Genomic DNA, 23,367 nt, shown 5'->3' on the forward strand with positions numbered 1-23,367 from the left:
CCAAAAATCCAAAAATATTTTGTTTAACTTTAATTTTTAATTTTTAATTTAAAAAAAAAAAAAACAAAATTTTGCATCCCTTATTTCCTTGCATTTTCATTTCTTGCATGTTTATTTGTTTTATTTTGTATGTGTGTACATACTTGTTATGTCATTAAAAAAAATAAATAAATAAAAATGAAAAACAAAAAGTAAGAAAATTTTGTATATACTTGCATTGTACATATTATTTTTCATTTCTTGCATTGTACATATTCTTTCATTGCATTTTGCCTTCTTTATTTTTCTTTTTGCATTTTGTTCATGCATTTTATTCTTTGTTTTTCTTGCATTTTGTATATACTTGCTTTCATAAAAAGAAAATATAAAAACTTTTCACCATTGTGCCCTTATGTGTAGTCATGCACACTTTATACTTTAGTTAGGGCTTAATCTCATATCTCTCATCCATCTTGTGCTATATTGTCTTAGAATGCTTGGTTTACTTATCTTATCCCATTTGATATTTGATGTGAGTTTGCTAGTGTGGTTATTCAAGTAGGTTGTTGATTCCAAGTTTGGGGGAGACGTCTTTCAAAGTGGATCATTGCCGAGCTTCATGTCTTTGCCACCACGGTATACTCTTTCCATCTTTTCCATTGTTCTCATTGCACATTGAGGACAATATGCAGTTTAAGTTTGGGGGTAAGGTGTCTTTGTTGCATTCTACTTAAGTTTGAGACTTAAATGCATGATTGAGATTTGAGATTGATGTTAGCAATAATTTTGATCTTTTGAGGACTATATTGCTTAAAATTTAAAAATTGCTTGACTTGAGAGTCCAATACTCCTTGTATGCCTTGTGGATGCCATTTAGGAGTAAATTTTTTGAAAGATTGATATCTTGCTTGCATTTGTGGTTCACATCAACCTGATTTTGTGATTGTTTTGACATTCACTCTAGGATTCTACACTAGCACAGACGCACACTAGCATTCATTTGTGGGGTAGATGCTTTGTTGATTATTGAATTGGTTATATCCCAATTAAACTAGTAGTGCATTGAAAGTTTTCATTCTTGATAAAGGTGGATAACAACCCCTTTTCACTAAGTAACCGGGATTCTAGCCTCATCAAGTACTAAACTTCTCGCGCCGAAAGGTGGAGGGCCCAAAATCTAAGTTAATAATTGAATACCAAAAAAAAAAAAAAAAAAAAAAAAAGAAAAAGAAGAAGTTGCAAAAGCAATAAAAAGTGAGGACTTCTCCTAAAAGGTGAGAAGTGGGAAATGATTAGATGGAGGTTGTCTTGATTTGTAACGTAGTTGATTTGAGCTTGTAAGTCCGTATGGGTGTTTGAACACCTAATGCCCTAAAGCCATCTGGTTTGGAAGTCATTGACCTAACGCTCGACCTCATGAATAGCTAGAAAGCTTAATAGAACAGCACATTGCACCATACTTCCATCTTTGATCCTTAGGATTAAAAAAAAAAAAAAAAAATGATGAGTGAAAAAAATAAGCGCACCTAGAATAATAAAGCTTTAATAAAAGGTCCACTTTTTGTATTGATAATCGGTACTAGATTTGTGTTCTAGTTTGAGGGTAAGGATGTGATTAATTCTTTAGTTGGCTTAGATAGCAACATATTTGATATCGGTCCACTCAAAAGGATTCTAGAGTTGTTTTGATTTGCATGGTCATTTTCTTGATATGTGGAGGACCATACTTGCTTGCTTGATGTTGAGATTTTGGGAGATTGCTTAGAAATGTTTGAAAAATTGCATACTTGAGGTAGTTTTCTCCCAATGCTTGTTTGCAATATTGGTGTCTTTTTTTGTGAGAATGAGCTTAATGTTTGTGAGTATCATTTTGTTGGTCCTAAAGTTCTTTATGCAGTGTTTGCCTTTTTAATATCAAAAATCAGTGTAGTAGTGGTTTCTTCATTATTAATGTTGCTTGAAATAAGTCTCAAGGGTTGTGTGGTCATTTTCACATCAGTGACTTATACTCCATATCTGTCCTGAAAATTCATCACAGTGTACTAACCTGTTCTTGTTGAAATTGCTGAATTTTGTGTGGACTTAGTTCATAAAGTTGTCTCAATGGTTCTAGGGGTAGCATTGTCTTTTCTCAGCTGTACTCAATATAGATACGTATGTTCAGGATGTTGCATTGCACTGGAATGATCTCATTGAAGCTGCATTATCACTTATACAGTCTCAGGTCTTTTTCTTAGCTGAGAAGATATAAATCTGTTGCAAGGGTATCTTGGTAATTTTCTTTTATGCTCATGTGTATGTCACGCTCCAGTGGTCCCAGAGTAAATGAATATGCAAGAATATTGCATTTCTTAGAGGTTAAGTATTGAGCTGAATGGTGTGCACTGTCCTGTAGTGTGTATGTGTATTTTTCAGTATATATAGTGTCAAAAGTGCTGAGGTGTCCTTCAGTAATTGGCTCTTGCCCCTGAAAATATCTGCATTGTGCTTTATCAATGATTGGCTTGAGGTGACAGGTGTATTCCGAGAGTGTATGGAGTTTAGTGTACCTTGTGGTTTTATATATATATGTTGTTATAGCCATTTTAGGGATTCTAGCCTTGAGAATGAAAAGTGACATTCAGCTGCAACCTGAATTACCTAGAGAGCATTGAATGAATTTGATTTACTGAGAGTATCATGATGATTTATGCTATAAAATCTGACTGATTCAACCTTTGCTAAGGTTCTTTACTGAGAAAATGTTGCTACTGCTGTTTTTGCTGTTGCAAGGGCTGGATTGAGTAGTGAATGTGAGTTCGAATGTGCTATGGTCTAGTTTGTAAGCTGACACAGGTATAATTCACTGATTTACACTTGCTCAATACAAAGTTATGTTAAAAATCATGCTGAACTCATATTTGGACAGTAATCACATCAGTTCTACTGAATTTAATGACTGATTCTTGGATTTCAGCACTAATTGATTAAGCCTTGCTATATTATGAGTTTTTGATCTTCTAGCAAGTATATTTTGATGAATCTAATCTGTTGAAATTGACTTTGTGAGAGAATTGTGGTTAGCTGCTATTTTCAGTATTCAAACCCTTGTGTTGAACTGAGTTTTGCTGAACCAAGGCATGTTATGAACTTTGTGATTTGCTCATACTACAATTCATTGTTCAATGTTATGATCACGAGTACTACAGTGAATGAAGACTGAATATGATGCTATTGATTGATTCTCGAAAGGAAATTCCTATTTTACCCCTCAAGTACTGATTGCTGCAAATAGTTGTTTTGAAGTGGTAATTTGGAATTCTGAGGTGTCTGCCCTGTTTTAAATTGTAGGAAAGACTTGTGTTTCTTGTATATCATCTACTTGATGTATTTGGTGAGCCTAGAGAGCTTGTTTGGTCCTGGCAGGGTTGCCTAGGACAGGGGGAGTGTATGTGTACACTTTGTTGAGCTAGTGTGTGAGTGAAGTGTGTGAAAACTAGTGTCTACTTCTGATACAAGGGTGTGTGCAGAGAGTGAGATAGCTGAGTGTGTAACAGCTTACTTACAACTAGTGGATGCTTGCATTGGCTGAGGCCAAGACCCAAGGTTTTCCCTAATTAAGAGGGTTTCCTTGTAAAACCTGTTGCATTGCTTTAACTACTGTTTTAATTTAACTTTCAGTTTAAAGAACGAAGAAAGGACTTGACCAATTCACCCCCCCTCTTGGTCCAACACATTTCTGGAAACCCTCACGAGACTTCACTTGTCCACTAGGGGTAACCTAGGGGTTTAAAAGGCTTGTTGCATGTGCTAAGTGCAATCGTGTTCCCTACGAAAGTGGCGTTATCCATTTATTGCTTTCTAGTTATAATTGTTTAGTTGTTCATTTCATTTCTTTACTTCATAGTTCATTGCTAGGGACTAGCAATATTTAAGTTTGGGAGTGTGATGAGCGCTGAAAAGTGCACTTTTAAACCCCTTAAGCTTGAGTGTTCTAGGACCTTTATCTATCTTATTTTCCGATTTTAGTACTTATTTGTGTTTTTGTCTATTTTAGGTCAATAATGTTAAAATGGGCTAAAAATGGTTTCTTAAGGCCTTTTTGGAGTCAAATTAAGTCTTAGTGATGATCCGGAGCAAAAGGAGGCTAATTTGGCAAAAAGAGGCTGATGCTGAAAATCTGCCAAGTTGGATCGATCCAACTTTCTGAGATCATTCGCAGAAAAAATGAGATCGATCGAACTTTTCTCAGATCGATCGAAAAGTTGGATCGATCGAAAATCAAAGTTGGATCGATCGAACATTTGCTGGCAGCGAGCTGTCTTATTCTCGTGCGCTCCCAAAAGTCCACCTGCCACATAGTACGGGATTAGATATTTTTAGTGCTATAGTCCTGACTTAGTGACTAAGAAAAGGATCTTCTATATAAAGGGAAGTGACCCATTTTGTAAAGAAACTTTTTATCTTTTTATTTTTTACATTGTATTTTTTATTTCTCTCTCTAGAAAGTTAGAGATTAGGGTTAGAAGAAAAGAGGGTAGTGGAGGCACATCTCAGGATCCATCTCTAGACCACTCTCTCTCTTCATCTCTAGAGGTTCAAAGAAAAAGAAGAAGAAGAGGAAGAAGAAGATGGAGCCATATTTGGAGCTTGATTCCATGACCACATCCACCTCCTCCATAATTGGCTAGATCTATACTTAGGGCTTGGATGAGTCCTAAGTCTTGTGTAATCTAAACCCTTGTATTTCTATTTTTGGGGATTTATATATATATTGTTGTGATTAGTGCTCTAGCCTTGTGATTGTTGATTTAATTCTTCCTTATGATTCTCTATTTTAATTACATGTTGTCTTATGTGTGATTATTTGGGGAATTGAAATCTACACTAGATTCTCTATGTTGGTTGCATGTCTATGTGTGATTAATTAAGGATTTAGTGATGGCTAAGCATGGGTTTTCATTCAATGGGTTTGTCAATTAATTTGATGATTTATACTTATGCTTGATGGGTTGTTCTACAATTTAATTCATACTTGTAGGTAGGTAGACAATCTATGCTTGCTTAAATATTCCATGGCTTATTATTACAAATTCCATGATTCTCTAGATTGATGTGTGCTACAATTGTTACTAGTTAGATGGGTCATGCTTAAAATTGATGGGTTGTGCTACACTTAGTTTAGGTAGACAATTCATTCTTAAATTAGATGGTTCATGCTTAATATTGCAATTGGTAGTCGCATTTTGTTCACAATAATGTATTCCCCATTAATGGAAAGCAAGTGGTTAATTACACGAGCTTAGTGGTGATTCCAACACACTAAGTCCTCTCTTCATATCTCTTCAATCCCTATCTCTAATTAGTTTTATTTCACTTTTATTTTAATTAATTGTTTTCTAGTTTAATCAACCAATCTCTATCTTTTGCAATCTTGTGATACACTAGAGTTGAAGTTAGATTCCAACACGAATAATCCCTTGGGACGATCCCTACTCACTCTTGATACGTTAGTAGTAGTGTTGGTAGTGGTTTTTATAAATTTAAACTTAACCCAAAAGGTTTTTCTTGAACCGCACATTCACTACATTATTTTGGTGTATACAAGCGGCCTCGTCAGGATGCTCATCTAGTTGATCAGATGATCTGAACGGTTAGATGGCCCCATCTGATTGATCAAATGGATAATTTGATCGTTTAGATGGGCTTCAATAGTGTTGTGTTTTTCTGGGTTGTGCATCTGATCGATCAGATGATACCATCAAATTGGTTAGATGACTCATCTAATAAAACAGATGACCATCTGATTGGTTATATGGTTTTCTAGGTTGGGTTCCTCTGCTAGACCAGCCATCAAATCAATCAGATAGATGATGTGATTGGTTAGATGGCCTGGTATTTTCACATTTACCCCAGTAGTTAGTATAAATGACTCTTTTGCCCCTGTGGTCATGGCTAATGACCATTTTGCCTATGTAGTCGTGGTTAAAGACTGTTTTGCCCATGTAATCACTGTTAGTGACTATTCACCCTTTTCGTTTCCGCATTTGTATTCGAGTTTTGCCTTGTAGCTTCATTTTAGGTTATCTTATCGTCCTAGTGGTAGTGATTAATGTGATACCCCTCCTTTCTAGAGCCACGGGTGATCAAGTCCGAGCACAGATCCGTGGGATATCAGACAATCAATATGTAAACAAGCAGGAATAAAAACTGAATTATGAATAAATTAATAATACGCTGAAAGAAATCTAAAATAAAAATCCTCAAACTTTAAATAATAAATTAATATCATTTAAATCTTTCAAATCCGTACAACTCAGGAATCCAACTAGTGGACCCCTAATAATCCCAAATGATAAATAAATTTACAGAATTAAAAACCGAAACTAAAATAAGAAAGAACATCCTATGTAGTCGGAAGAGTGAGTAACAGTCTTTACTCAGCACGATCAAGTCTACGACTGGAACTGTCGAACACCTGAAAAATAGAAATGGGTCAGGCCCACGAACAAGTTCTATCCTACTTCAATCCAAACAGAGACTCGATACGCATGTACATCTTAACCAATCCAACAATAACTAAATAGTCCATAGATATATATATATATTTTCACACTATAGGACTCTCACTGGATTACAGGCCCGTCTAAACCTGATTAGTAGGCACCATGCAAAACGCACTTGAGGTAGGCATGACTACCTAGACCTAGCAGGGTACACATCTAACCATCATAGCCAGCTATGCATCCCAATGCATATACGCTCCCTAGCCAACGACTCTGAGACTCAAGCTCATATCGTGGCACCATAAAAAATATATTTGAATTCCATCAGAATCCATAGTAGTGCCACTCAACTAATTGTTGCCATGACACTACAAATCCATAGGATTTAACTTTTAGTTAATCCATTCCTTAATCCAGAGTATGTAGGTAGGACTTAGCGTTTTTGGAGCTAATCACCCTAGTATGTCACCGTCTCATACTGGTGCATACAAACCATCCATCCAGTGTTGGTCATACCAAACATAAATATAAAATACAACCATTCCAGGAAGTCCACAATTGATAATAATACATTAAGTATAAGCATCAATGATTCCATATAAAGCATGATACAATTATGTAAATTAACATGCTTACACACGCTACTTTCCAAGATCCAATAACTGATGATTTAAAACATACATACAAACATCAATTAATCCCTACACGATAGACTAGAGTAGAGTATATATAAGAACATACTAATTTAGGTCTATTACAATAACCTCTCATAATTGATAACACATCCCATATATGCAACTGTCAATTTATCCACAGCAAACAAAATTAGAGATTTCTAGCCTTGCATGCTTATGTAGCATTTCTGAACCATAACATGTGCATTCCAAATTATTTAGAATTGCCATATGAAGACACAGCAATTTAAAACCTTCTACATCCGGAAACTGTAATCTAGTTTAGTTAAATGTTACCTATTGTTCAAGAATGAACCTCAACTGGTTTATTTTGTTTTAGTTTGTTCTCTGGAGTTTTTATAAGCTTTTAGAACATCACTAAACACTCCATTTTAGCCTCCAACAGAATCTGAAATTACCAAAATCCAAGTCTCGTAGCCCAAACTATCGCTAAAAGAACCAAAAGTAGAAAAACCTTGAAGGAGTCGGCTCCAAACAAGTTGGAGCCGGCTCCAACTCACTTGAAGCAGCCTCCAAGGCACTTTGAGCCACCTCCAAAATATTTTGGAGCCGTTTCCAACTTCCTCCCCTCCTCTCTGCTTCTTCTCTTCAACTACGTCTTCTCCGGTGACGTCTAGTTTGATCAGTCCTAAGCTCTAATGATTTTATTGAATAAAATTAAGTTTCAACATCCCAGATATTTTAAAACCGTTAATCTTTAATCCACTCTCAATAGAACAGAAAAAAAAAAAAAACAAGAAAGAATTAAAACAAGCAAACACAAAACATGCCAATATATATAGTTACAGACGAACCTAAATATGCAAACTAGATTAACATTTATACTTTCCAGTGTGTTACAAGCTAATTTAACTCTGTTCATATCAACTCACATGCATTATACATCCAGTTTTGTTAATTAATTTATGAGTTAAACACGAAAGATCATAAAAGAAGCATTATAACTTATGGCTACGTCCAGTTTTAGAACAACAGAGACATGCAAACCAGTTTACTTTTAATCCTTATACGTTCCTGGAATTGTGTTAGATATGCAAATAACATGAGCCAAAGGGAGAGAGTTAAGAATAGAACTTGCCTTTGAGGTTTGGGTTCAAAACCTCTGCGTCGTCTTCCTAAATTCTCCGGTGACTCCTACTGTCCTCAACTCCTCTGTTTCCTCCTTGGTTCAACACACGAATAAACACTCATTTGCCAAGCCCTAGGTTTCTTCTTTATTTTCCTCTTAAACCTCTCTCTGTTTTGCTCTACCTCTAGTACGTGTATTGGGTTCTAAAACCGTTGGTAGATTATATATGTATATATATAGGCTTATAAAAACTCAACCTTAATTCTAATTGTAATACAAGAATGCAACCGACACAATAATTAATTCTATACTAAGTCGGCTATATAAAAACGTGACTACCTAGAAACAAAACCCTAAATAAACAATTGAAACAAATAAAACTAATTTAATTAAACAACCAATTAATCAACCAATTAAATTAAAACAAATAAACAGTTAATTTAAATAAAGTTAAATCACAATTAAATAATTATAGCAAAATAAATCCACAATTAAAGCAAACCAAATAAACTATTTCAATTAAACACTTAATCAATTGAGCAACAAAATACATAAGTCACATAATTAAATAAAAATACGATAAAAATCAAAATTAAATTTCTATTTTATCCTTTTGAAAACTAGGGGTATTGCATTCTTCCCCCCTAACAAAAGGAATTCCGTCCTCGGAATTCACGAAACTCTGAATTAATATCATGACAAAATTCATTTTCGTTTTCGTGTGGCACAACTATTTTATATGAGCTCCACCAAATTCCAACACAACCATCAATAACCAGGTTTCTATGTTTAAGAAATATCTTACATGTACAACTCTTAGGTTGCATCTATCAACGAGCCAATCCTACCCAATATTTAGTGAAGGGTAACGATCCCTATTCTTCCAAGTTCCGTAGAACAGACGCATGAAATTCCTATGCATCCAGCGCTAACTAATGTGCAACGCTAAGCAATAGGCTACTGCCTAAATCGATAAACAAAATTCGTGAAAAGTCAGTGCAATACAAAAAACTGACCTTCCTCCAGAACACATTGCTTCCAATATGGAAAACATCCCAACCAACCATGTCCGGTTAGAAAACTCGAATACACGAGTTCAACCATTTACAAAATCCGACTGCCGCCTTCAAACCATGCACAATCCCCTATAAAAGAGAGTATTTCGCTCCGATGTATCCGTAAATAAAGTCAAGGTCTTATTATTTAACCCTCGTTTCAAGCGCAGACCAACCAGTGAGAGATCTGCAAACTTTGTCGCACTAACCTTCTTGTGCCCTCCATAGCCCAAGAAATAACTGAAAAACGAAGTAACACTTTCAATTACTCGAGCAAACCCAGGACATATATCCTAAGCACATTCACCATGATCAAATATAATATCTCGATCAAATTTCCCGTTTAGAGATGCGAAACATAGTTGTTGCTCCACCACCTTCAGAAAATTCCTTTGACACAACACCATTAATCGACTACACGAAATAAACACGTGCTATAACTCCATTATCAGTGCAATGTAGCATTGACATGACACGCCAAAACAATCATGACTAACAATGATGTCCACAATCAAACTTACTTAATCCACTACCCTTAATCCATTATTAAAATTCCAATCAATGTTGGTAATTTCTACCAACCATCCTTTCCTGATTTGGCCTACTCCCATTTTGATATAGGAAGTGGCTAAAACCTCCAGTGATATCCAAGTATCAATTTTCCACCTTATTAGCAGGTGATACATTTAGAAACAGTGATATACCTGTCTCTATCCGTACCGACTCACCAAGACGAACCTGATAAGTCGTACTATAACTCCTATCCATTTAACTGCAATGTAAAATTTATGAATTTTACACCTCAGTCACTCCGACCTTACCCGAATCAGAAAGACAACTACTACTCCTCCTTCAATACCCTATCTCATCTAAGTAAGGTACTCCCTCCTATGGGGTCAGCCCAAGTATTCCAAGTTGACCGCTTCCATATCCCTGGTAATAGTAGGTGTTATTATTTCCACATGCTAAAACTCAACTGCCTTCAAAATAACCACCAAAGGCTCAATTACCATAGCGGTTAGTAAAAGCATCCCCCTCCCAATTCTTTCCACTAAACGCAACTTAATGCAAAGTGTGAATTACCACAGCTAACTAGATATTCCGTCTTGTGATCCGTGCTTTTCATAGGAACTGATATCTTACCAGTTCTAAAATAGACAACACAAAGCTGATTTAATTGTATCAGTCACCCAGAATCCTGACCCTTGTGTAGAATCAGCAATCTCTCATCTAGATCCGTGGAAACTACTCTATCAGGCCCGCTCTAGCATGAGAAATGGCCACAATGATCTAATGATTTTTGACGATCCATCTAGATTATTTACTAGATATCAGACTTTGCGACAAAGCATTATGTCCCTCCTCCTACCTGCCTCCCAAACATCTGCTTCCTTTTGCGAAGCATCAGGTCTCCTCCGAGACCAATTAAAGAACAAAGAGTTGTGAACCTCAGTCCTTGCATCCTCCTCCCAATTTGTCTAGAGACAATATCCCTAGTTTGGTAACACCAGCTTCCATATTTAGATATTCGATCACACCCTTAGGAACCAAATTCTTGATTAAGGATAGACTGTCAAATAGTTAATTCGTCTACTATCCTCAATTAATGTCGCTCCTACAAGTACCTAAACCAGTACAAAATCCTCCTGCTGACTTGGGAACATCCGCTTAAAGTTTCCGAGAAGATATTCAACCAAGTCATTTTTTCTGACAAACCATCATGACGTTACAGTTTATCAAATGAATCTATATCATTTGACTCAAACTGCGGGTTTACTTATCCCACCCTAAAAGCGTACTATAACTACACATAGCTAGGTTCATTAAATTGTCTCAAGGTAGATACACTTACCAAATTCTATGACCATATGCCTAAAACCCTAACGTACTCAACGCTATTTTTCCAAAATGGTAGTTGACTGATCACTCACTTGTATCCCCAACTAAACCATAATCCCGATCCTGAATTATTAACGAAAAGGAAACACATAAAGCACATATAATAAAAAATAATAAAACACGATAGAACCCTACGTAAAACATCGTTCCTCCTAGCAAAGAAAATCTCCTTTTAGAAATCAACTTTACTTGATAGGTTCACAATCTCCTTTTTACAGTTTTAGAGGAAATCATCCAACCTCGAAACATAAGCTCAAATCATAGCTCAACACAATCCATTTGCTTCAGCAATTTCCAAAGGCTTAACCTTCATCCTCTTTATACACGGAATGCCAACTGTCCAAAGTAGCTTTGTAAAGCAACTTAAAATGTCCCAACCTAATCCCCATACTCCTCGGAACATGACATAAAATTATCGCTTTGGTCTGAGAAGAACTCCATCCGATCCTAAACTCCTGAAGAGTTCACTTTATCTACCTTTTCTAATGGTAATCCCAAAGGTTAACTATCTGTAGGTCGATCCATGCTAACTCGACTAGCATCGTTCACTATACTATTAGCGAACAAGATCATTCTTGCGTGATCCTTACTTTCCAAGATTCATTACCCTCTTTCTTGAGTATGTTGAAAACTCCTCTCCTAGAGTCCTCTTTGGACTCCTATTCCTCGGTTGTCTCCTTTATGAGAACAACTAAAATCATGCTGGTCCCTTATGCGGTGACCAAAAATGCACTTCTATATCCCTCATTGGCTTATACTTCTAAAAGTAGCGCCAACTGGAACTAAACCTTCAATCCAAAGTTCTACTTCTGATAGAGAACTCGATAACGTACTCCTCTACTCCTTCGGTCTGATTCGCTGTCGCCATGGACCCTATCCTCCTTTTAGTGTCAACCATTCCATAATTATGAAATATAATGGACATCTGCTACTCCTCCTAACGAACCGTAAAAGAGTATAACGAATCTTAATATGGCTCTAAATTTTTAAGAGACGCAATGCGGAAGACTTCTAATGAAAGACACTCCTAAGGACACTAAAACCTGGAGTGCTCTGATACCAACTATGATACCCCTCCTTTCTAGAGCCCCGGGTGATCAAGTCCGAGCACAGATCCGAGGGATATCAGACAATCAATATGTAAACAAGCAGGAATAAAAACTGAATTAATAATAAATTAATAATACGCTGAAAGAAATCTAAAATAAAAATCTTCAAACTTTAAATAATAAATTAATATCATTTAAATCTTTCAAATCCGTACAACTCGGGAATCTAACTAGTGGACCCCTAATAATCCCAAACGATAAATAAATTTACAGAATTAAAAACTGAAACTAAAATAAGAAAGAACATCCTATGTAATCGGAAGAGTGAGTAACAGTCTCTGCTCAGCACGATCAAGTCTACGACTGGAACTGTCGAACACCTGAAAAATAGAAGTGGGTCAGGCCCACGAACAAGTTCTATCCTACTACAATCCAAACAGAGACTCGATACGCATGTACATCCTAACCAATCCAACAATAACTAAATAGTCCGTAGATATCTATATATTTTCACACAACAGGACTCTCACTGGACTACAGGACCGTCTCAACCTGACTAGTAGGCACTATGCAAAACGCTCCTGAGGTAGGCATGACTACCTAGACCTAGCAGGGTACACATCTAACCATCATAGCCAACTATGCATCCCAATGCATATACGCTCCCTAGCCAACAACTCTGAGACTCAGGCTCATATCGTGGCACCATAAAAAATATATTTAAATTCCATCAGAATCCATAGTAGTGCCGCTCAACTAGTTATTGCCATGACACTTCAAATCCATATGATTTAACTTTTAGTTAATCCATTCCTTAATCCAGAGTAAGTAGGACTTAGCGTTTTTAGAGCTAATCCCCCTAGTATGTCACCGTCCCATACCGGTGCATACAAACCATCCATCCAGTGTTAGTCATACCAAACATATATATAAAATACAATCATTCCAGGAAGTCCACAATTGATAATAATACATTAAGTATAAGCATCAATGATTCCATATAAAGCATGATACAATTCTGTAAATTAACATGCTTACACACGCTACTTTCCAAGATCCAATAACTGATGATTTATAACATAAATACAAACATCAATTAATCCCTACATGATAGACTAGAGTAGAGTATATATAAGAACATACTAATTTAGCTCTATTCCAACAACCTCTCATAATTGACAACACATCACATATAAGCAACTGTCAATTTATCCACAGCAAACAAAATTAGAGATTTGTAGCCTTGCATGCTTATGTAGCATTTCTGAACCATAACATCCGCATTCCAAATTATTTAGAATTGACATATGAAGACACAGCAATTTAACACCTTCTACATCTGGAAACTGTAATCTAGTTTAGTTAAATGTTACCTATTATTCAAGAATGAACCTCAACTGGTTTATTTTGTTTTAGTTTGTTCTTTGAAGTTTTTATAAGCTTTTAGAATATCACTAAACACTCCATTTTAGACTCAAACAGAATCTGAAATTACCAAAATCCAAGTCTCGTAGCCCAAACTATCGCCAAAAGAACCAAAACTGGAAAAACCTTGAAGGAGCCAGCTCCAAACAAGTTAGAGCCGCCTCCAAACAAGATGAAGCCGGCTCCAACTCACTTGGAGCCTCCTCCAAGGCACTTTGAGCTGGCTCCAAAATATTTTGGAGCTGCTTCCAACTTCCTCCCCTTCTCTCTGCTTCTTCTCTTCAACTACGTCTTCTCCGGTGACGTCCAGTTTGATCAGTCCTAAGCTTTAATGATTTTACTGAATAAAATTAAGTTTCAACATCCCAGATATTTTAAAACCATTAATCTTTAATCCACTCTCAACAGAACAAAAAAAAAAAAAAAAAAAAAAAAAAAGAATTAAAACAAGCAAACACAAAACATGCCAACATATATAGTTACAGAAGAACCTAAATATGCAAACCAGATTAACATTTATACTTTCCAGTGTGTTACAAGCTAATTTAACTCTGTTTACATCAAATCACATGCATTATACATCTAGTTCTGTGAATTAATTTATGAGTTAAACACGAAAGATCATAAAACAAGCATTATAACTTATGGCTACGTCCAGTTTTAGAACAACAGAGACATGCAAACCAGTTTACTTTTAATCCTTATACATTCCTGGAATTGTGTTAGATATGCAAAGAACATGAGCCAAAGGGAGAGAGTTAGGAATAGAACTTGCCTTTGAGATTTGGGTTCAAAACCTCTGCGTTGTCTTCCTAAATTCTCCGGTGACTCCTACTATCCTCAACTCCTCTGTTTCCTCCTTGGTTCAGCACACGAACAAACACTCATTTGCCAAACCCTAGGTTTCCTCTCTATTTTCCTCTTAAACCTCTCTCTGTTTTGCTCTGCCTCTAGTACGTGTATAGGGTTCTAAAACCCTTGGCAGATTATATATGTATATATATAGGGTTATAAAAACTCAACCCTAATTCTAATTGTAATACAAGAATGCAACCGACACAATAATTAATTCTATACTAAGTCGGCTATATAAAAACGTGACTACCTAGAAACAAAACCCTAAATAAATAATTGAAACAAATAAAACTAATTTAATTAAACAACTAATTAATCAACCAATTAAATTAAAATAAATAAACAATTAATTTAAATAAAGTTAAATCACAATTAAATAATTACAGCAAAATAAATCCACAATTAAAGCAAACCAAATAAACCATTTCAATTAAACACTTCATCAATTAAGCAACAAAACACATAAGTCACATAATTAAATAAAAATACGATAAAAATCAAAATTAAATTCCCATTTTATCCTTTTAAAAACTAGGGGTATTACAATTAACTACAATGACCTCTTCTTTTTTTCTTTTTTTTTTCGTTTCCACATTTTGGACTTGTTATCTGGTCAAGTCTTCGAGTTCATCATTGACGCACTAGGTCATGGGATTACGGGTCGTCATAGGTGGTATCAAAGCATCCAGGGTCGAAAACCATGGATGACGGGTTGGGTTTACAGCATGTAGGATTCTGACTCGGCATTTTGTATGCTTATATGTTTACATGTTTTAAACATCTATTATGTGACATTGTATGACCTATATTTTTTTGTGACTTGCTATTCATTTCATTCATGCTTTCATTTGTTGAGTTGCATGGGGTAGAGATCATTAGGGATGTTAATTGACGTACATCTGTAATTAATCACCTTCTTTGATGCTTTTGGTTTTGTGTGACCTAGACGTACTAGGGTGGTGTATGAGGGGCATGAAGTTTCTCATTTAGTATTCATGCATTGTTAGATACATTATTAGAGAAGCATGTTATTTGCTATATTTGTATGTTATTTGCTTAACATGATTTTATTTAAAGTAATGAGCATGACGCATCATTATATGCTAGTTGGTGGTTTCAACTGTCGCATGTTATGTACTTCGTGTTCTATGGTATATGTTATTTGTTGAACTTAATTATGTGTCAGTGTTTAAAGTGGTTTTGTGCTATATGGCAAGTATATTTGATATGACTTGCATTATTTGTTTCAATCTTGACATATTGATAGGTAGTAAAACATGTTTTATGTGGTTCACTTAATACTTGTATAAGTATATAATCTAGTTGTTGTAATATATGCTACGTGTTTAGCTTGCCTATGTGTAGAAATGAAGGTGTACTACGTACTTAACATGATTGTGGAGATAACATGAGGTGTGACTATGCAAGATGTTTATTTTGAAATTTTGTAATGTGATGCATATGATTTTGTTATGATTAAATGCTTATTTGGTATGTTACCTTGGCATTGTGCATTGTTCATATTAGGTTGGGGATGGATGTCTGTGAGAGATATATGAGTTGGTATAAGGATTTTGGACACATGGTTATCACTTTAGGGTTGTCTCTTGAGTAAGAGGGGTTTATTTTTGCTAGGCCTATACGACGGGAGCCTTTTGTTGTGTTTCGTCGGTTCAGTGGTTTTAAGACCTTGGGGTGGTGTTTTTTGTGTAAGTTTGAGTAATTTTTTTTATTTATTTTTTCCTAAATGTGGAGATTTTATAAATAAGAATGTCCATTACAATAATTTTAAGAAGGCATACCTTCTTTTACAAAACATGAGCTAGAATAAGCCCATTTCCAGTAGTCACCAAGCAACATCAAAAACATTAGAATGTAAAAGTAGTTAACAAATCATGTAAACTAAAATTGAGATATGCAAGCACATCCCAAATGATGGATTGAACAACATACTCAGCCTCATCTTTACAACCATTGTGAAGGGCTAAGTTTCTCATTAACCAAATCTTCCATATAGTGGCAGTGAACAGAGCGCACAAGATCTTGGACTTAGTATTATGTATGCTAGTTTGTACCATAAACGAATCCACAATCTCACTAAGAGAGCTGACCCTTGGCCACTGTAGGTTAATTAAAGTGAACAGCTTACTCCAAATAACTTTGGCATACATATAATTATAGAAAAGGTGATCATTAGTGTCTTCATACTCAAAGCAGTTGTGGCAAATAGCTGTAAGGATAAATCCTCTCTTCTTGAGGTTAACCAGTGATAAATTCTTGTTATGTAAAATAATACTGACTCCCATTGAAACCCTTGGTCTACAGCCTTTCCAACAAAGTTAGCTCTAATTAACTTTCTATTTTTTAGCTCTACAAACATTCCATACAGATTTTAATGAAAAAACCCCATGCCTCCAAGAAATAGTATCATTACCAGCCCTTAAAGCAATTCTGTGAATAACAGTTCGAACCTCAACAGCATACTGTAAAGGTATACACCAAATTCCATCTGCAATGAAGACAACTACTGTCTCAGCTCTATTAATATGCTTAAACATAGTAGCACCAAATCTTTGAATCAAAATTTGATTATCACACCAAGGATCAGTTAACAATTTGAAAGACAAACCATTCCTAACCTTGAAGTCAATATTATCCAATAAAATCTGTCTAGCTTCAAGAATTTGCTTCCAAATTGTTAAGTCACCAACCCTTGCAATCATATTCCAAAAAGAAGACCTTTTTAAATAAATAGCTTGAAGCCATTGAATCCAAAGCTTGTCCTTTTTCTGCAGGAAATCCCAACACAAGGTGATTTTTGTAGCAACATCAACGTCTTTTATTTTTCTGATGTTAAAACCCCCTTCATCCACAGGGACAGTAATAGAGCTCCATTTTACTTGAGAAATTTTCTTCAAGTCTTGCTTGCCACTCCAAAGAAAATGTTTAAACCTCTTCTCCAGCTGATTTGTAATTCCCTAAGGAACTTTAAAACCAAACAAGCAGTGATACAAGTAGGAATACAGAACTGATTTAATCAATTCCACTCTACCAGCCAAAGACAAATTAATAGTGTTCTAATGAGCTAATCTGGCATTAACTTTGTCCAACAAGCTACTGAAATCTCCTGCCCTTAACTTGTGATTTGACAGAGGTAAACCAAGATATTTAAAAGGGAATTTTTCAGTTTGAAATTGAAAAATAGCAGCCAGTCTTCTCTTGCATCTAACTGATTTTGACAAATATGACAGAGCTTTTCTCTTGACTAACCTGTAAACCAGATGCATCTTTGAATTTTTTGAACAGTTCTGCTATAGTTTTGCTGTTGAGATATCAGCCTTAACAACCATCAGAAGGTCATCAACATAAAACACATGAGAAATCTTCAGACCTGTATTGACCACTGGTTTGCAAACTTTAATCCTCCCACTATCAATATACTCAGTCATTAAAGTGATGAAATATTCAGTAACTAAAGCAAATAACAGTGGTGATAAAGGGCAGCCTTGGCTAATCCCTCTAGAAGCTGAAAAATAACCTGCAGGCACACCATTGCATAAAACAGAGAATTTTAAAGAAGATATACAAGCTATAATCCATTTTATCCATTGATCACTGAACCCATGAGCCTTCAGCCTGCTTAAAATAAAACTCCAATCAACCGAGTCATAAGACTTCTTCAAATCAACTTTTAAAGCCATATTAGAATCACCAAATTTCTTTCCAAAATCCTTTACCAGATCTGAAACTAATAGAATATTATCATGTAATCTCCTATTCTTAATGAAAGCAACCTGCTCAGGGCCAACCAAATTTGGTAAAACATCACTCAATCTGTTGGCTAAAATCTTGGCAATGACCTTGTAGACCAAATTGCATAAAGCAATATGTCTATAATTCGAGACTTTATCAGCATGATTCAATTTGGGGATTAAAGCAAAGAATGTAGAATTGATACCTTGAGGGAATTAACTAGTGTTAAAAAAGAACAACACAGCCTTAATCACATCTGCCCCAACCACACTCCAATATTTCTGAAAAAATCTAGCTGGGAAGCCATCTGGTCCTGGAGCTTTGTTGGGATGGAATCCCATTATCACTCCCTTGATTTCCTCAACAGAAAAAACATTTTCCAGCATACAACATTCCTCTTGATTTAAGCTCTTCCTAGCTAGAGTAGAATCTTGTAAAATACCCCCTCTGTGTTTGTAAAGATCAGTGTAAAACTGAATCAACCACTCTTTATTGACATTAGGATCAGAGGAGACATCCCCATTCACATTCTCTAGCTGAGTAATAGCACTTTTCCCTCTGCGTAGTTTAACAATATTATGGAAAAGGCTGTACACCTGTCGCCCTCCTTAATCCATTTAATTCTAGATTTCTAAGCCTACAAAATCTCTTCCAGATCAAGAACATGCTGCAGATGTCCCGAGGCTTCCCTTTCTATGTTTATACTATCTTGAGTAGCAGGCTGCAAAATCATCTCCATTTGAATTTTGTGTAAGCTATCCCTTGCTCCTTTAACTTGATCTGAAACACTTCCAAAATTCTTATTCCATTATTTAACTGTATTTCTTACGGCCTTGAGTTTCTGTTGCAGGACGTGGAAGGGATTACCTGCCCCTACCTCTATGGACTCCCAAGCTTTTTCCACAATGTTCTTCATCTCTTCTTACATGCACCATATTTTCAAGAACTTGAAAGGTTTTGGCCCTTCTGAACAATTGAGGTGCCAATTGATTCTCAGTCCATAGTGATCAGATAATGAGGTAGGAGTAAAGTACGCCTTTGTATCAGAATATTGCTGCAGCCACAATTCATTAGTTAGAACTCTGTCAAGCTTGGCATCAATTCTTGAACTCAGATTTTGTTTATTACACCAAGACCAATCCCCATTATTAATAGGGATATCATCCATCTTTAGATCATAGATAACACTATTAAATTCATCCAATCTGCTTTGAGGAATTCTCAAACCTCCCTTCTTCTCAGAGTTGAATGGAACAATGTTCCAATCTCCTAAAGCTATCCAAAGACCATCAAGTATAGCAGCTTACTCCTTTAAATCCTTCCATAACTCCCTTCTTTCCCCAACTCTATTAGCAGCATAAATAGCAGTGACATAAATAATTAAACCAGATTGCAAATGCTTAACCTATAATAGCATGGATTGTACATCTTCATGCAGTAAAATAACATCAAAAATGGATCCATTCCATCTAACCCAAATCTTTCCCAAGTAATTAGACCTGTAATTAGCTAACCAAGTCCAATGAGGACAAATTTTCTTTTGTATTCTAAAAGATTTACCTTCCTTAACCCTAGTTTCCACAAGGACAGCTAAAGCGAACTTTTGATCTGAAATCCATTACTTAACTTCCTTCTACATTGGAGGTCTATTAAGACCTCAGACATTCCAAACCCCTAACATTCAAAGGGTTGTGACAGTGACCCACTGCCTACATTTTTTCCTCTTGTCACTCTATTTGAAAGGGGAGTAACAGGTTTGTTTCTCTTCCTTGACTGTTTTCCTCCTCCTAAAGTTATATCATCTAATAAAATAACATTCTCCAATTCCTTTTCTGTTGTTTTACACTGGTGTTCTACCTTAACCTTAACTGGAGTCAAATAAGTAGTGTCAACATCTCTGCTATCTGCATCCTCCTGCAAATCTTCATCATACACACTATTTGGCACCACAGAAGAATCATCCTTCTCCATATCAACACCATCCACCTCTTGAACCTGTTGCTGAAGGGCAACCTTAGGTATAATCTTAATTTCCTTCTGAAGACTTGAGATACTTGGAGAGTCAACTTTAGATTCAACAAGTTATTGTTGTGGGATAACATTAACCTCCTCCATAACAAGACTAGTAACATTTTCCAACTCCTGGGCCACAGCTTCATTATCTTCTAACAAGGCAAAAGAGTTCTTCGTAAAAATAGTATTGTTTGTTTGCAGATCTTTCACAGGTATATTATCAGTAATCTTGTCTACAATCTCACCTTCGACCACCTTTTTCTTTTGTTTAACCACCCACCTATCCAAAGTTTTTCTAGGTTTGGACTGTAACACTTTCTTTGGACAGTTATCTTTTGTGTGATCCACTCTACTACAGAGTTTGCAAACCACTGGTTTCCATTCATATTCAAAAGATACATCGCAATTAGTGCCATAAATGTCAACTACCATTGCTTTGGGTAAAGATTCCTTAACTTCAACCTCTGCCATAACTCTGACAAACGGCCCTTTATCTCTTATAGTGTCGGGGTCATCCATATAGATAGGCTTTGCAAAGGATGAACAAACTTTAGACACAGAAATCTCATTACAACAGTGAACGGGCAGATTGTAAATACGCAGCCACACCGGTACAGTTTCAAGAACTTTGTTCTGGAAATTTACATTCTTGCACCACTTTTTCAAAATGATTGGCCTTCCTTTAAAAGTGTGGATCCTAGACAAAACTTTCTAGATATCAGCATCGTTCTTAAATCGTACCATGAAAAAGCCATCCTTAAGGTAAACTAGTGTGAAATCTTTGGACTAGTACTTCTCCACAAAAGATTTGAAGTATGGATAGTATGGCTTCCTTCCCATTACGTATCCAATAACAGATGATCATCAATATGCAACTTCCTCAGCCACATCTTCGTTTGTGATGGAAACTTTTGCACTACGACATTCGTGATGATGTTGTAAGTTTTTGAAAGAAGATTGGGATTCATTAAAGAAACTATTATATGTAGGTTTACTGGGGGTAGGGTTCCGGCTTGGAGCTCTTACCGGAGGTGTTGGGGAGGAGGATTGACCCTTCTCCATGCTGTGAACTCCCCTTACAAGCTGCAAACCCTAGCAAGTTTTGTGGCCCTAAAATAAGAGAAAAAGGGTAGTTTGGTAATATAGGAAATTCATAACATGCATTAAGCCTTATGTGTTTAAGTTTAAGTAATGAATTGTAGGAGTGTAATTAATCACTCTCTTTTGTGTCATTTTAGTGTGTGGACATGACGGATGACATGCATGAGATGACTGGGGATGTTGCTAAAGATAGGGCTTGGACCATTTTGCTTGGTTTCTTAAAGTTAAAGCCTCCTTTGTTGTTGAGTGAATAAGGTTCCATCGAGGCGGTCCAATGGGTGGATCAGATTTCGAGGATATTTGGGATGTTACAGATTGAGGATGGAGACATAAGGATCAGGCTTGCCACTTCGCAACTTAAGGGTGTAGCCAGTGTGTGATGGGAGTCGATCATCAATACTCGTGTTATTGAGGGGATGAGCTGGCAAACTTTTCAGGAATTGTTTCTTGACAAGTATTTTCCAATACTAGTTAGAAGGAGTTAAGGAAAAGGTTCATTACTCTAATTCAAGAGAATAAGAGTGTTACGAAGTATTAGACGGAGTTTAGTTTGTTTTCTTGTTTTGCACCGGAGGTGGTATAGACATAGGCTTTAAAGGTTGATAAGTTTGTGGATGGCCTTAGATTTGGCCTAAGGGGTAAGGTGGTGGTCTTGGATTTACTTACCTACTTTGTCATGGTTGAGAGGGCATTATTGGTTGAGATGGAGAACTTGGCGATCAAATTGATTAAACAGACAAGGAAAGAGGGAAGGAAAGAGAAAACGGATTTTGCGGCACGTCGTAAGAATGAGAGATTGACGTCTTTGGTGTCACCTGGGCATGTGCCTATTGGGTGGTCGCGGGCCAACGTGGTTTGTTTTCGATGTCAGCAGTCGGGGCACTATGCAGTTGGTTACCCATCTTCTCGACCTTTATTTGTAGGCGTTGTGAAGAGATACCACAAGTGTGGTCAGATGGGACACATAAGACTGAGATGTCCACCAAAGAGGGATAGTCGTGGTGCTTTTAGGTCACAGTAGGGCTTGTAGAGTCTTAGTTAAACTCATCCATGTTTTGGGATATGTTTTCTGTGTAGGATCTTAATAGTACCTTTGAGAGTCATTTCATTTCATTCTTGATTATGTGGCATTTCAAGTATGCCTTAGAACCATATCAAGGATATGTAGCTATGTGTTGGTTTATGTGATGATAGGAATGATGCATTTCTTACATGTTATATTTGTTTACCATGCTAGTATCATTAGTGATATGTAGCATGCCATTGTTTATTTGGTCTCTATTCGATAGATGGATTTGTTGTTTGCCTTATGTGGACTATTTGGCATATTTGTAAGGTTTTATTTGGATTACAAGATATGATATTCTAAGTATGTGTTGTGTGAGTGTTGAGTACATACATGGGTATATTGTGTTACACTGGAGTTGCATGCATGGTGTACATTATCGGGATTGTGACGTGGTCACTATACATGGTTATTTTATGATGAGTGGCATGGTCCTATATTGGCATTTGTATATTGACATTTCATTGATGGGTTTTATCATGACATAGGTTTATTACATTATCATATAGGTTATTACCTAGGTGTATGTGACTCAAAAATAACTATATTATCATATGGGTTGTTACCTGCTGGCATATGACTCGAAAATAACTACGTATATCATGGTGTTCATACAACTTTGCCATTTCGTGCACTGATGCATGGGGTTTTATGACCTTGGTCGTCGGGATTATGATATGTGAGCTATGGGTTAGACTTAAGGTTTTTGAGGATTCGGTTATCTATAATAGGGATTTTGATTCAGCGCCGTGGTTTTTTGTGTGTTGCCTTATGATGGGTCTATTTTGGAATGGTGAGGTTTTGTACAGTTTTGTGACCATTGAAGGCTTTTTTAAAGGGTTTGGTTTTTGAGCTATATTGGAAGACTTGTTTGACACTTATATTTCGAATTCATTTGGGGGTTGGTCACATTTATGACAGTT

The 23,367-nt window shown here is 36.2% G+C and overlaps 1 protein-coding gene across 1 annotated transcript; it reads right to left on the reverse strand.

Moving 5' to 3' along the window:
• Positions 1-19,186: 19,186 nt before the first annotated feature.
• On the reverse strand, positions 19,187-20,796 carry LOC132281029 (uncharacterized). Its single transcript, XM_059782769.1, has 3 exons — positions 20,371-20,796; positions 19,944-20,259; positions 19,187-19,539 (listed from the first exon to the last, which is right to left on the reverse strand). The coding sequence occupies exons 1-3, from the start codon at positions 20,794-20,796 to the stop codon at positions 19,187-19,189; spliced, it is 1,095 nt and encodes a 364-aa protein (XP_059638752.1).
• Between the last annotated feature and the right edge of the window lie 2,571 nt (positions 20,797-23,367).

This window comes from Cornus florida, unplaced genomic scaffold (assembly GCF_030987335.1).
Source record: "Cornus florida cultivar Cherokee Brave unplaced genomic scaffold, ASM3098733v1 CherokeeBrave_3.0.0_Hap2_Chr11, whole genome shotgun sequence".
Lineage (NCBI taxonomy): Eukaryota > Viridiplantae > Streptophyta > Magnoliopsida > Cornales > Cornaceae > Cornus > Cornus florida.

Bases quoted from the DNA above. Each gene is read 5' to 3' on its own strand.
- LOC132281029 (XM_059782769.1), bottom strand. From the start codon at position 20,796: ATGGATGACCCCGACACTATAAGAGATAAAGGGCCGTTTGTCAGAGTT. The intron at 20,260-20,370 runs GTTAATGTTATC...CTTCAGCAACAG, and splicing joins CTAGTCTTGTTATGGAGGAG to GTTCAAGAGGTGGATGGTGT. The intron at 19,540-19,943 runs GTTAGGGGTTTG...GTCTTTGGATAG, and splicing joins ACTGTCACAACCCTTTGAAT to CTTTAGGAGATTGGAACATT.